Below are 13,054 nucleotides of genomic sequence, written 5' to 3'. Positions count from 1 at the left end.
AGTGGTGCCATCTCGGCTCACTGCAGCCTCCACCTCCCAAGTTCAAGTGATTTACAGTTAATTTTTGTATTTTTAGTACATACAGGGTTTCACCATGTTGGCCAGGCTGGTCTGAAACTCCTGACCTCAAGTGATCCATACGCCTCAGCCTCCCAAAGTGCTGGGATTACAGGTGTGAGCCACTGCATCCGGCCTCTTGGAGGTCATATTTTAATAGGGGAATAGATAATCAAGTATGAAAATAATTGGTAAGATAATTTCACATAATGTTGAGTGGTATGAAGGATATACACAGGGTCATGAGACAGAAAGTGACTGAGAGGGGAGTTGGTGAAATTCTATATAAATAAGGTAGCCAAAGAAAGCTTTTCTAAGGGAAGTGACATTTGGCCTGATGAAGGAGGCAGCCATGTGTACATATGGGGTTGTGGGTTGGTGGGGGGCAACTTTCTAGGCAAAGGGAACAAAGATGCTAAGGTAAGGAGAAGCTTGACTTCTTAGAAAAGAAAGAATGCCAATATGTCTGCTGTATGTGTAAGGGCAGAGTAGTATGAGAAGAGGTCAGAGAGGTGGTCAATAGCCAGATCTGGTATAGGGCTTTGTAGACTATGGTAAGAAGTTTGCTCTTTTAAAAAATGTGGACAACACACATAACATAAAACTTACCATCTAGACAATTTTATTTTATTTTATTATTATTATTTGCAGTTGCAGTATTTAACAGAGTGAAAACAGAGCTCCCATACAAAGGGAGGGGACCCAAAGAGGATAGCCATTGCTGGCTCAAATGCCTGGGTTTATATCCTGATCATTGTCCCTCCCGCTGTGCTCTCAGGTGATAGATGATTGGCTATTTCTTTACCTCCTGTTTTTGCCTAATTAGCATTTTAGTGAGCTCTCTGATTGGTCAGGTGTGAGCTAAGTTGCAAGCCCCGTGTTTAAAGGTAGACGCAATCACCTTCCCAGCTAGGCTTAGGGATTCTTAGTCGGCCTAGGAAATTCAGCTAGTCCTGTCTCTTAGTCCCCCCCTCAACAGGAAAACCCAAGTGCTGTTGGGGAGGTTGGTTGATGACCGCTCTAACTGCTTCCTGCTGAACTGGGGCATAGTAGGGGTTGTGCAGTTGAGATTTCCTTAGGAGGGGTGCCTTCAAGGTCATTAACATCAGAGCATGGGCTAGCAGGCCAGTCCAGGGGTCCGCAGTAGATTTTAGTCATGGACGGCATCTGGGGCTCCATCTGAAGAACGATTTGTAGCTTTACAGCTTCGATTCTGGAAGAAACAAACTTAACAAGGAGGTTAAAGATACAGGGTCCAAAGAGGAGTAACAATATTATACCTGCTAGAGGTTCTAAGAAGGGGAGAATCCAGGGCATCCATTGGCTGAGGAGGTCCCAGGGTCCGGTGTTTTGAAGCTCCTCTGCTCCACATTGTATTTGATCTTCAATTTCTCTAACTTTCTCAGTGACGATTCCAGATTGATTAACATAACAGCATTCTTCCCCTAAAAATAAAGAGGTTCCCCCTCTTTCAGCAGTTAGCAAGTCTAAAGCTCTTCGATTTTGAAGGACTACTGCTGCTAGGGGTTAAGTTGACCTTGCAAGGTAACCAGGGAGTTGGCAACCCGTTCCATGTCACCATTTAGTTCTTGAGATAATTTGTAGTAGAACTGAGTAGGGGTTGTGATACCACCAATGCCAGTACCTAGCCCACCTAGCACTCCTGCTCTGATAACAAAAGGAAGAATGGTACTCTTTTGTTGTGGGGCTTAGGAACGACATGATTGTATAAAACCTGTTCAGTGTAGATGGTCACAGGGGGCGCTAAGAATGAGAGGAAGCACATAGATTCTGAAGAGCCATTCAAACAATAGTCTGAGATACCACAGACAAAAAATATTCCTGAGGGTAGGCAGACTATTCGTGTGGGAGGAGTTACCCACCTGATGCACTGGGAGTTGGTTGTGTCTATAGTATTGTTAAATTTTACACAGGTGAGGTTTGAGGTATGGGTTATTTCCAGATTGGAAACAAGAGGTCCTACTAAAACGGAAGTGGTATTTATTTCTGTGCTGAAGTTGTTCCATTGTTCAGGTACAGGGATTGAAACGTACGGCCTGAAGTGCAAGGGGAGGCACATCCAACAGTTAGTAGGGTTTTGGGCTGAGAGCTCATGGAGCCCAGTAAGGGTGGTATTAAACAGGTTCACCAGGCGAGTATGGGTACAGAGGGTTTCATGTAGTTTTGAGAGATCTAGTCCTTTGTTGGGGCTAGGGGTGCTATGCACTCGGGTCAGTTGGGAGAGTACTTCTTTTACATGTTTTTCTCTTGCCTGATCTTGAACTCCACCCCCATCAGACATACCGGTATGGGTGAAGTAAGTCCAACAGACAGTGGCTCCAAGTCCTCCAGGACAATTAGGATTAATCGTTTTCCCTGTCCAATAATGAGTATTTGCTTGCATGCATGCAAAGAGTGGCAGAGTTATAGTAGTTGCGGGGCATATGTGTGTGGGCAGTGAAGGTGGGGTTTCTCTTAGATAAATTCCTATACGATGGGGCATCAATATTTCCAGGAAGCCGCATTCTCCATAGAAACTCTTGGTAAGGGGAGCTACTGGTCATACAGCGGCATGGAGGGGGTGCAGTGAGAGTCAAAGGGGGTAAGATAACAGTAAAGAGAAAAATATGATAAGGGAGGGCCATGGGGATTTATGATTTTAATTACTTTCCTCACAGTTGTCTGACAGCCACAAGTCTCCTTTAGCAGTGAGTATGCTGTTCACATCATGAGATTCCACACAGCAAGATCTCTTCCCCGTATTATTTTAACTGCTTCAGATACTAAGACTGCTACTGCTGCCACTACCCGTAAATAATGAGGCCAACTCTTTGCCACCACATCAATTTCCTTACTCAGGTATGCCATGGATTGCAAGCTCATCCTTCGGGCCTGTGTAAGGACTCCTAGAGCTATTCCTATTTTTTTCTGTGACATATAAAGAAAAGTCTTGCCCCGTTGGCAAGCTTAACACTGGGGCTTGGGTTAGGGTCTTCTTCAGGGCCTGGAAAGCCGCTTCTGCTTCAGGTGTCCATCTTACTAAGTGAGTATTGGCTTTCTGAGTTTCCTTAATTAGTGTTTATAACGGTCTATTTCGCCGTACCTGGGAATCTATATTCGGCAGAAACCTGTTATGCCAAAGAACCCTCTTAGTTACTTTAGGGTTTTGGGATTAGGATAAGCCAGTATAGGCTGGATACATTCTTCACTCAGGGCCCTGGTACCTTTGGATAATTTTAGCCCTAAGTATTTAAACTGCTGTGAGCAGAGCTGAGCCTTTGGTTTGGAAACCTTGTAGCCACAGGTAGCGAGGAAATTTAAGAGTGCTTGGGTGGCTCAGTGGCACAAGGTTTCTGAACGGGCGGCTAAAAGTAACCATCTAGACAATTTTAAAGTGCACAACACATGGACACAGGTAGGAGAGCAACACACACTGGGGCCTGTGGGGTGGGAGTTGAGGGGAAAGGGAAGGAAGAGCATCAGGATAAATAGTTAATGCATGTGGGGGTTAACACTTAGGTGATGGGCTGATAAGTGCAGCAAACCACCATGGCACATGTTTACCTATGTAACAAACCTGCACGTCCTGCATATGTATCCTGGAACTTAAAATTAAATTAAATTAAACAAACAATGAGGAAGTTCTCGTTTGACTGCCAACATGATATTTTATTGCACAGTTGTACCTAATTTTAAACCAATCAGTTCCCTATTGATGAAATTTTGTTTCCAGGTTTATGCTATTATAATGATGCAATGAATATTCTTGTGCCTATCTCTTTGAACACATGTAAGTATTTCTACGTAATAGAGATCAAAAAGTAGATTTTCTAGATCTACATACTTAAAATTTTAATAGATACTGCCAAATGCCCTCCCCAAAGGTTATACTTATTTATACTCCCATCCAAAGTGTACAAGAGTGTCTATTTTCCATACCCTTGGCAACATTTAGTGTTATCAAATTTTATATCTGACACTCTGACAGGTTAAAAAATGGCAAATCAACATCTAGTGCCCAGATCTTGGTTTCTAAAAATCATTTCCCAATAAAAGGAAGTAGGAATCAATGCAGAAATGATTAATTCCAGTGCTAGGGTAGGGAAAAAACAAAATGAGCCTGGAACACCTTGTGGTGCCACAAAACAAGGAAGTGGGCAGAAAATGGGATATGTTTAAGAATAGAGGGGCCAACCTGAAGGAGCTCCTAATGGCCAAAGGTAGAAGAATATTAGGTTATAAGCCATAGAGTAAAATAAACATCCATGCTGATATAAATACATGAGAAAATAAGCAGGAGATGGGACATCTTCCTTAAAGAATTTCAATATAGAGAGTGAGAAAAAAAAGAAAATCACTGCTGTTGTCTGAATGTGCCTCCCCAAATTCATATGCTGAAACTTAATCATCAGTGTGATCAATGTGATAGTATTAAGAGGCAGGTCTCTAGGAGATGATTAAGTCATGAGGGTAGAGCCCTCATGATTGGGATCAATGACATCATAAAAAGGGGTTTGCCCTTTTTACCCTTCTGTACCTTCTGCCATAAAAGGGAGCAGCGTTCTTCCCCTCTGGAGGACGCAGCAACAAAGTGGAAGGAGAGAATAGCCTTCAGCAGACACATTTTGGAAGGAGAGAATAGCCTTCAACAGACACTGAACCTGCCAGCACCTTGATCTTGGACTTCCTAGCTTCCAGAACTGTGAGAAATAAATATCTGTTCTTTAAAAATTACCCTGCCTCCATTTTTTTTTGTTGTTATAGTAGCACAAACAGACTAAGACAATCCCCACTAGGTAAACACTACCTTAATAATTGCTGCTATCAAGAACCATTGATGAATGCTAAAATTAGTGGGCAAAAGTATGATGGGAAACAGAATATCTGAACAGTCTCAATGCATCATCCAGAATATATTTAGTAATTGTAAAGAGGAAAACTGTAACTTTACAGTAAAGAAATCCAGCAAACACCCCTTTAACCAAATGATCAAGGTTAACATCACCAGTATTAAAAATTATCATCAAATACGTCCTGATATAATGCACTAAAAAGGGCTAAAAATCACTTTGGTGGCATTCTCACCAAAAACACAAAACATGAAAAAACATCAGACAGACCCTCATTAGGGACATTATACAATATAACTGACCAGTACTCTTTAAAATTGTCATGGTCATCAAAGACAGACTGAGAACTGTCACAAATAGGAACAGAATAAGGAGATAACAAAATGCAATGTGGGATCCTAGATTTGATCCTTGATCAGGAAAGGACATTAATGGGACAACTGGCAAAATTCAAATAAGGTCTAATATAGTTAATAGTGTTGTATCAATATTAGTTTCCTGATTTTGATAATTGCACTATAGTTAAGTAAGATGTTAGCATTAGGGGAAGTTGAATGAGGATATATGAGAACTCTCTCACTATTTTTACAACTTTTCTATAAATCCAAAAGGCTTTTTGAAAATGAGAGCCCACTGTCTTAATTTGCATTACTACTCTGAGCATTTGTCTTAGTTTATTGGTCATTTATATTTTCTTTTCAACAAATTTCCTTTTCCCACTTTTTTATTGGATTTGTTTTGTATACTAAAAAGTTATATACATTGTACACTAAGAAATTAGCTCCTTGTATGGGATAAATATATTTTCCAGCTTGTCTTTTTATTTTTTAAAACGGTGGCCTTATATGTATATGTGTATACAAATTTTTTCCTTTCTTTTTTTTAGAGACAGTCTTGCTATGTTGCCCAGTCTGCTCTTGAACTCCCAGCATCAAGTGATCCTCCCACCTTGGCCTCCCAAAGTGTTGGGATTACTCGCATGAGCCACTGTGCCTGGCCTATGGATGTTTCTAACTGATGATTTCTGCTGACCTGTGGACAGAAAATAAGAAAAGTAGCAAAGTGGCTTTAAGTTTTCAACTGTAAACAAAAGACCACAGAATAAAAACACTACTTAATAGAAATGACTGTCTCTCCAAGTTTTTCTTTCCTCCATAAAAATAACATTTATTTTTAAAAAGTACACACAGTAAAATTCATCCTTTTTAGTGTATAAGCCTATGGGTTTTGACAAATGCATACACTTACATAACTACAATTAAGACACAGAAAATTTCAATTATTAAGACAAATTCCTTGTGCTACCACTTTGTAGTCAAGGAGCATTCCAACCTTAACCCCTGACATCCATTGAAGTTTTTTCTCCATTCCTATTGTTTTGCTTTTTGATAAAATAATATGAATAAAATCAAACAGTAAGTAGCCTTTTGAGTTTGGCTTCTTTTACTTAGTAAAATGCATTTAAGATTCATCCAAGTGGTTGCATGTATATTTCATTAGTTTTTATTGCTAAGTAGGATTCCATTGCATGGATATACTACAGTTTATCTATGCACCAGCTGAAGGATATCCTTCATTTTTATGTTCCTCAGTTGCAGTGGTCTGTAGGTCTAGTAAAAAGCAGAGGTGAGATTTTCTACCTAACAGGAAACAGTTCCTTCTAAAAAGTCCAGCTTAGAAGTATGCCCCTGGTAACATGCATCAGAGGCTGTATCAGGATAATTTATTCCTTGTCACTTAACTATGTCTGAAATTGGACTGTTAATCCTAAGTGAGCAGTATATCAAAGGAATAGGAGTTTGTCCTGAGTATAGTCAGATGATATCCCCAGAGTAGGCCTGAAAAATATTCTGGAAGCCATGCCATTGGCAGAATTTTTTTTTTTTAAATTTCTTTTTAGTTAAAAAAAAAAAAAAAAACAACACTGAAAAAAGTAAAAATCACCCCAAAATGACACCACTTTAAAAATTTTACAAAGTAAAAGTCCTCCTTCAGCCTATTCAATCCCACTTCCAAAGGTTTACAACTTTCTATGTCTATTTCCCAGCTTTTTCGTAAATTTATTCAGAAATTCTTATATACATACATACAATACATAAATGAATGCTTTTGCATAAAAATGTATTTGTACTATACATATTTCTGCATCTTGTTTTTTAACTTAATACACAACCTTGGACATGAGTATAGGTCATAATATATTCATAGATACACTTCACTATTTTAATGGCTGCATAGTATTGTACTAAATAGACGTACCATAAGTTATTTACCCATTTTCCTACTGATGGACATCCCTACTTTCGTGAGTTTTATTGAGATATAATTCATAAACCACACAATTCACCCATTTAAAGTGTACAATTCCTGGTTTTTAGTATATTCAGAGTTGTGAAATCACCACCATGACCAATTTTAGAACACTTTCATCAACCTCTAAAGAAACTTCATACACTTCAGCTGTTACCTCCAGCCCTTCCCATTCCCCCCAACTCTGTGCTAGCCCTAAGCAACCACTAATCAACTTTCTATCTCTATGTATTTGCCAATTCTAGACACTTCATATAAATAGTATCATATAACATGTAGTCTTTTGTGACTGGCTTCTTGCACTGAGCATATTCTGAGTTCTTCCATGTTGTAGTATGTGTCAGAAGTGTTCACCACTCTTCTACTTTTTGAAAGAGTTTGTGAAGAATTTGTATTAATTTTTCATTAAAAGTTTTGTAGAATTCATTTAAGAAGCTATTTGAGCCAGGGCTCTTCTTTGTGGGTATCTTTTAAAAAACTCATTTAACCTACTTACTTGATATAGGTTTATTCAAGTTTTCTACTTCTGAGTTGGTTTTGGCAGTTTGTGTCTTCCTAGGAATTTGTACACTTCATCTATGATAATTTATTGACATAAAATTAATCATAATATGCTTTCATAATCTTTTTTATTTCTACAAGTTCAGTTGAAATGTTCTCTCCTTCATTTCTGATTTTAGTAATTTGATTCTTCTTTTTTCCTGGTCAATCTAGCAGAAGGTGTGTCAGTTTTATTGATCTTTTTATAGAATCAACTTTTGGTTTCATTGATTTTTCTCTAGTTTTTTTTGCTCTATTTCATTTATACTCATCTAATCTTTTGTATTTCCTTCTTTCTCCTGGCTCTAGGTTTAGTTTGCTCTTCTTTTTCCAGGGTCTTAAAGTGTAAAATGAGGTTAGTGCTATGGTCTTTCTTCTTTTTTTATTTTTTTTGAGACAGAGTCCCGCTCTGTTGCCCATGCTGGAGTGCAGTGGCGCAATCTTGGCTCACTGCAAGCTCCACCTCCCAGGTTCATGCCATTCTCCTGCCTCAGCCTCCCGAGTAGCTGGGACTACAGCTGCCCACCACCACACCCGGCTAATTTTTTGTATTTTTAGTAGAGGCGGGGTTTCACCGTGTTATCCAGGATGGTCTAGATCTCCTGACCTCGTGATCCGCCTGCCTTGGCCTCCCAAAGTGCTGGGATTACAGGCGTGAGCCACCGTGCCCGGCCTTTCTTCTTAAGTATAGGCATTTACACCTATACACTTCCCTGTAAACACTGCTTTAGCTGCATCTTGTAAGTTTTGGTGTGTTGTGTCTTCATTATCATTCATCTCAAAGAATTTTGTAATTTCCCTTATGATTTTTTTGACAGTTTTTTTTCTTCTTTTTTTTTGGTAATGACAGGGTCTTGATGGGTTGCCCAGGCTGGTTTTGAATTCCTGGTCTCAAGGGATCCAAGGCATCCTCCCACTTCGGCCTGCCAAAGTGCTGAGATTCCAGGTGTGAACTACTGCACCCAGCCAGTCACTTACAAGTATGTCTGATTTCCACATATTTGTGAGTTTCCCAACTTTCCGTTGTTTTCTAACTTTGTCCCATGTGGTCAGAGGACACGCTTTGCATGATTTCAGTCCCCTTATATTTATTAAGGCTTGTTTTATGTTTTAACTTATGGCCTACTTTGGAGATGTTTCATATGCACTTGAGAAGAATATGTATTCTGATGTTGGGTGGAAAGTTATATAGATGTCTTTAAGGTCAATTTGCCTTACAATGTTGTTCAAGTCTTCTATTTCCTAGTTTATCTTCTGTCTAGGTGCTCTATTATTGAAAAAGGGGTAATGAATATTCCAGCTCTTTTTATGGACTTATCTATTTCTTCTTTCCTTTCAGTTTTCGCTTCATGTATTTTGGGCTGTACCGTTAGGTGCATATATATTTATAGTTGTTACATCTTCCTGATGGATTGACCCTTTTATCATTGTAACATTTTACTCTTTATCTCCAGTAATTTTTTTAAAAAGTCTATTTTGTCTGGTATTAGAATAGCCACTCCAGCTTTCTTATGGCTGTTGTCTGTGTGATATATTTGTTTTCCATCCTTTTACTTTTAATCTATCTTCTAATCTAAAGTGTGTCCCCAATAGATGGCACGAAGTTGAATCAGACTTGTTTCTGACATCTCTGCCTTTTATAGTATTGTTTAATCCATGCACATTTATTGTTATTTTGATACAGGAAGATTCATGACTGCCATTTTGTTGTTTTTGATATGCCTCAAGCTTTTTGCTTCTCCATTCCTTCTCTTGCACTGAGTATTTCATAATGTGATATTTATATTTCTTTAATAATATTTTTGATTTTTAAAAATTATTTCCTTAGTGGTTGCTCTAGGGCTTACCATACACATCTTAACTAAACTGAATAGGCTTCAGATAAATACTAACTTAATTCCAATGTAACAACCCTATTCCTATATAAACCCATCCCCCGCTTTGTGGTATTATTGTTATACAGGTTATTTCTATACATTATAAACCCAACACACATTATTTTAATTACTTAATATAATTTTACATCTTTAAAAGAAGCTGAGAGAAGAATAAGTATATGTTTATAGTTTTTTTATATTAAACTTCTTATTTCCTATTTCACATTCTCTCCATTTGTTACTGTGGATTTGTGTTACTATCTGGAGTCAGTTCTTTAGTACAAGACAGTTTTGCTTCCATTCAGCTTCTTCGTCCTGTTATTGGCAAATATATTATATTTTATATGTTATAGGCCAAACAATGCAACTATATACATATTGTTTTATACAATTGTTTTTTACATTAGTTAAGAGAAAAAAGAAAAATGCATAGATTGTTTCTGATAATTACATAATTATTTTTGCCTGTGCTCTTTTTCTGCATGTGTGTAGATTCAGATTACTGTCTGAGGTCACTTGCTTTCAGCCTGAAGAACTTCCTTTTGTATTTCCAGTAAGTCAGGTCTGCCAGCAACAAATTCTCTTGGTTTTTGATTATGAGAGATGTTTTATTTCACCTTCATTTTTGAAAATCAGTTTTATTGTATATAGGATTATTGGTTGACAGTTATTTTCTCTGAACACTTTGAATGTGTTATTCCACTGCCACTGCTACTGTTTCTGAGGGAAAGTCAACTGTTAATTTTATTTGGGTTCCTTGGTAAGTGATGGCTCATTTTTCTCGTATTGCTGCCAAGATTTTCTTTTTGTTTTTGGGTTTTAGCATTTTTCTTATGATGTATCTGTTTGTAATTTCTTTTTCTTCTGGGATGTATAGGTTAATGTCTCTCATCAAATTGGGGGTATTTAGAGCCATTATTTCTTAGAATATTTTTCTGCTCCTTCTTTTCTCTTCCTTTTTTCCTATACTCCTATTAGAAATATATAGGAATGCTTAATGGTGTCACACGGGTTCTATACTCTTGTTTAATTTTATTCATTTTTTTTCTTTCTGTTCTTCAGCCTGGATAATATCTCAGTTCATCTTCACAACCCAATGAGGTAAGTAGCATTATTATCCTTATTTTACAGATGAAAAATGGGAGGCTCAGATTAAGTGACTTGCCAAGGTCACACAATGTTAAGTGTGGCTGTACAGGTCTGACTCCAGTTTGTACTACTTCCTCTCTGCATAGTCTTTTTATTTTCCAGCAACCATAAACAAACAACTGGGGGATTTGTGACTGGCATCCTCTTTTCTAGAGAACTCTTTCTTTCCATTTCCCTTTGGTATTCTTTGCTAGTATGTTCCTCTTCTAAAATTCATATGCCTAATATTTAACATATATTAGACACTTAATCAATGTTTATTGCTTTGAATTCAATGGCTACTCAATGGTTGGTAGCTTAAATGGCTATGAGAACAACAACATTTTGATCTAAAATATTTCACTAGAAAAATATATAGCTTTTTGAAGACTGATAACTTGTGGAGGAAGCATTCATTAAATATGTCCACTGACTTATGAAACTACCTACTATTACTGCTGATAGTTCTGACTTAATAGCATTTGTTGATGCTTAGGCCTGGGGTCCTGCTCTTTTATTTACTAGGTGGATGAAATATGGACAAATGGCCTCTAGTAAATAAATATTTCAACATTTAATTAGTTTTTTGTTTCTGCATATAGGAAGCAGTCTAAGAAAGAATGTTATCTCTAGAGACAAATACTGAGGACCCCAGAAAAATTATAAAGATTTTTAAAAATCCTTAGGAATAATCCCTTTTAATTTATCCTGAGAAAATAATACTCTTTACACTCTACCCTTCATATTCAGCATATCATCTGTCCTATATAGTCTTCAATTATATAAAAGAAAATGTTTTCTACCAGTTCTCTCCAAAAGCTGAAAGGGGTTGTCCTAATTACTTTTTTTCCCCTCCCTCAGTTAGTTTTTCCTCTTCAACTCCAAACAAACTGGTGTCTATACATAAATCCTAGATCCAAGATTCCAATTCAAGAAAGACCATCCAGGACCCACAACTATATATATTCTAGCTACCACTGATTTCTGTAGTGCTACCTGTAGCACATGATATGAGAGAAGTCGCTTGGAGATTTGACCGTTGCTTTTTGTTCTTTCCAAACTCTATCACCAATATTTTCCCACGTAGTTTATATCCATTTACTAGATGCAATGCTTGCCATGCTATCTCCTTATCTAAAAGAGAAAGAAAAAATTTCAATTTACATAGGACTGAACAATTCAATTCTATTCCAGGTCTAGTTTAGGTTATTTTGCCTTGGAGTTAAATGTAAGCTATAAGGCCATATAGTCATTTGATTTTTATCATTTTTTCTATAATCTCCCATTTGCATTATTCAGCAAAATTAAATTAATGACTAAAAATAATAATAATACTACTAATAACTCAAAATGGGTGTTTGAGGGTGTCTCCTAATTCAAAGAAATAAGTAGAGAAACAAAGATATAGGTAGTGTGCTAAAGAAGTCTAAGTTATTAGTAATTATATATAAGCCTCTACCTTAGGTAACAGATTATAGGTATTATTAGAATCAATCATTTTCAAAATGAGTAACGCAAAAAAAGTTATCATGTTATTGAGAGCACTTTGCTACTTCTATTTTTTTTTTTTTTTTAGTGGGAGAGTGGTTCTGGGCCTCCTTATTGGGATAAATAAGTATAAGAACCCTTGTAGGCATATGGAAGGTTGAAATGTGAGAATATATACATATGCCAGGAGTATTCAACTTATGGGTCTAAGAGTCTGGATGTAAGAAATAAGGAAGGGATGATTTATGGCCAGGAGTTTGTGGAATCATAAGTAGACAAGTAGACTGAACCAATTTTGTTTCATATATATATGTACTACAAATTTTTTTAAGTGTATAGCTTTCAAGATTAGTAAAACAGCTATACATTTTAAAGTACTTGCTTTAAAAGCCTTTTTATTATGTATTTTTTCAATTAATACATCATATTATGTGGGGCGCCCATAAACTGTTTTTTAAATTTAAAAGGGGTTCTTACACTTGAAAAGACTGAAAACCACAGTTACAGAGCATTTAGAAACTTTCAGTATGATAGGAAAGATGACACAAGACTGTATGAAAACAATGGAGGGGAGTTTAGCAGTACTCATGTGTAAAACCACTTGCCTACATATAGATTAATAGGCTATTTAGAAATGACGATACTTTAGGGACAATGAGAGGTACAATGAAGGCTACAAAGCCTTCCCCCAAAACAACATATTATCTGGTCTGTCACAGAAACTGAAATTCTTATATTATTCTTCCCATTGGATTAGAAGCTATGCATTAATTAATATGCAAATAATACTTAGAAGACTATATC

At 37.1% G+C, this 13,054-nt stretch overlaps 2 protein-coding genes across 3 annotated transcripts in view; both read right to left on the bottom strand.

Annotated features, from left to right (window-relative positions):
- Nucleotides 1-1,032: 1,032 nt before the first annotated feature.
- Nucleotides 1,033-5,789, bottom strand: LOC110742099 (syncytin-1-like). Its single transcript, XM_021932498.2, is given in 4 exon segments — nucleotides 1,033-1,583; nucleotides 1,586-1,744; nucleotides 1,747-2,458; nucleotides 2,460-5,789. Coding segments are annotated over 4 exon segments (1,620 nt in total). The 5' UTR covers nucleotides 2,703-5,789; the 3' UTR covers nucleotides 1,033-1,077.
- A 258-nt stretch (nucleotides 5,790-6,047) lies between these two features.
- RBM41 (RNA binding motif protein 41) overlaps nucleotides 6,048-13,054 on the bottom strand; it is a 58,237-nt gene continuing 51,230 nt past the window's right edge. For both annotated transcript variants that reach the window (XM_021932500.2, XM_021932499.2), the window contains one exon: nucleotides 6,048-11,896. In XM_021932500.2, coding sequence (XP_021788192.2) covers nucleotides 11,730-11,896 — 167 coding nt within the window. In that variant the 3' untranslated portion in view covers nucleotides 6,048-11,729. The remainder of the gene's footprint in view (nucleotides 11,897-13,054) is intronic.

This window comes from Papio anubis, chromosome X, assembly GCF_008728515.1.
Source record: "Papio anubis isolate 15944 chromosome X, Panubis1.0, whole genome shotgun sequence".
In the NCBI taxonomy this organism is placed as follows: Eukaryota; Metazoa; Chordata; class Mammalia; order Primates; family Cercopithecidae; genus Papio; species Papio anubis.
Note: the sequence above shows the minus strand (reverse complement) of the source record. Positions and strands in the feature narration are given on the sequence as shown.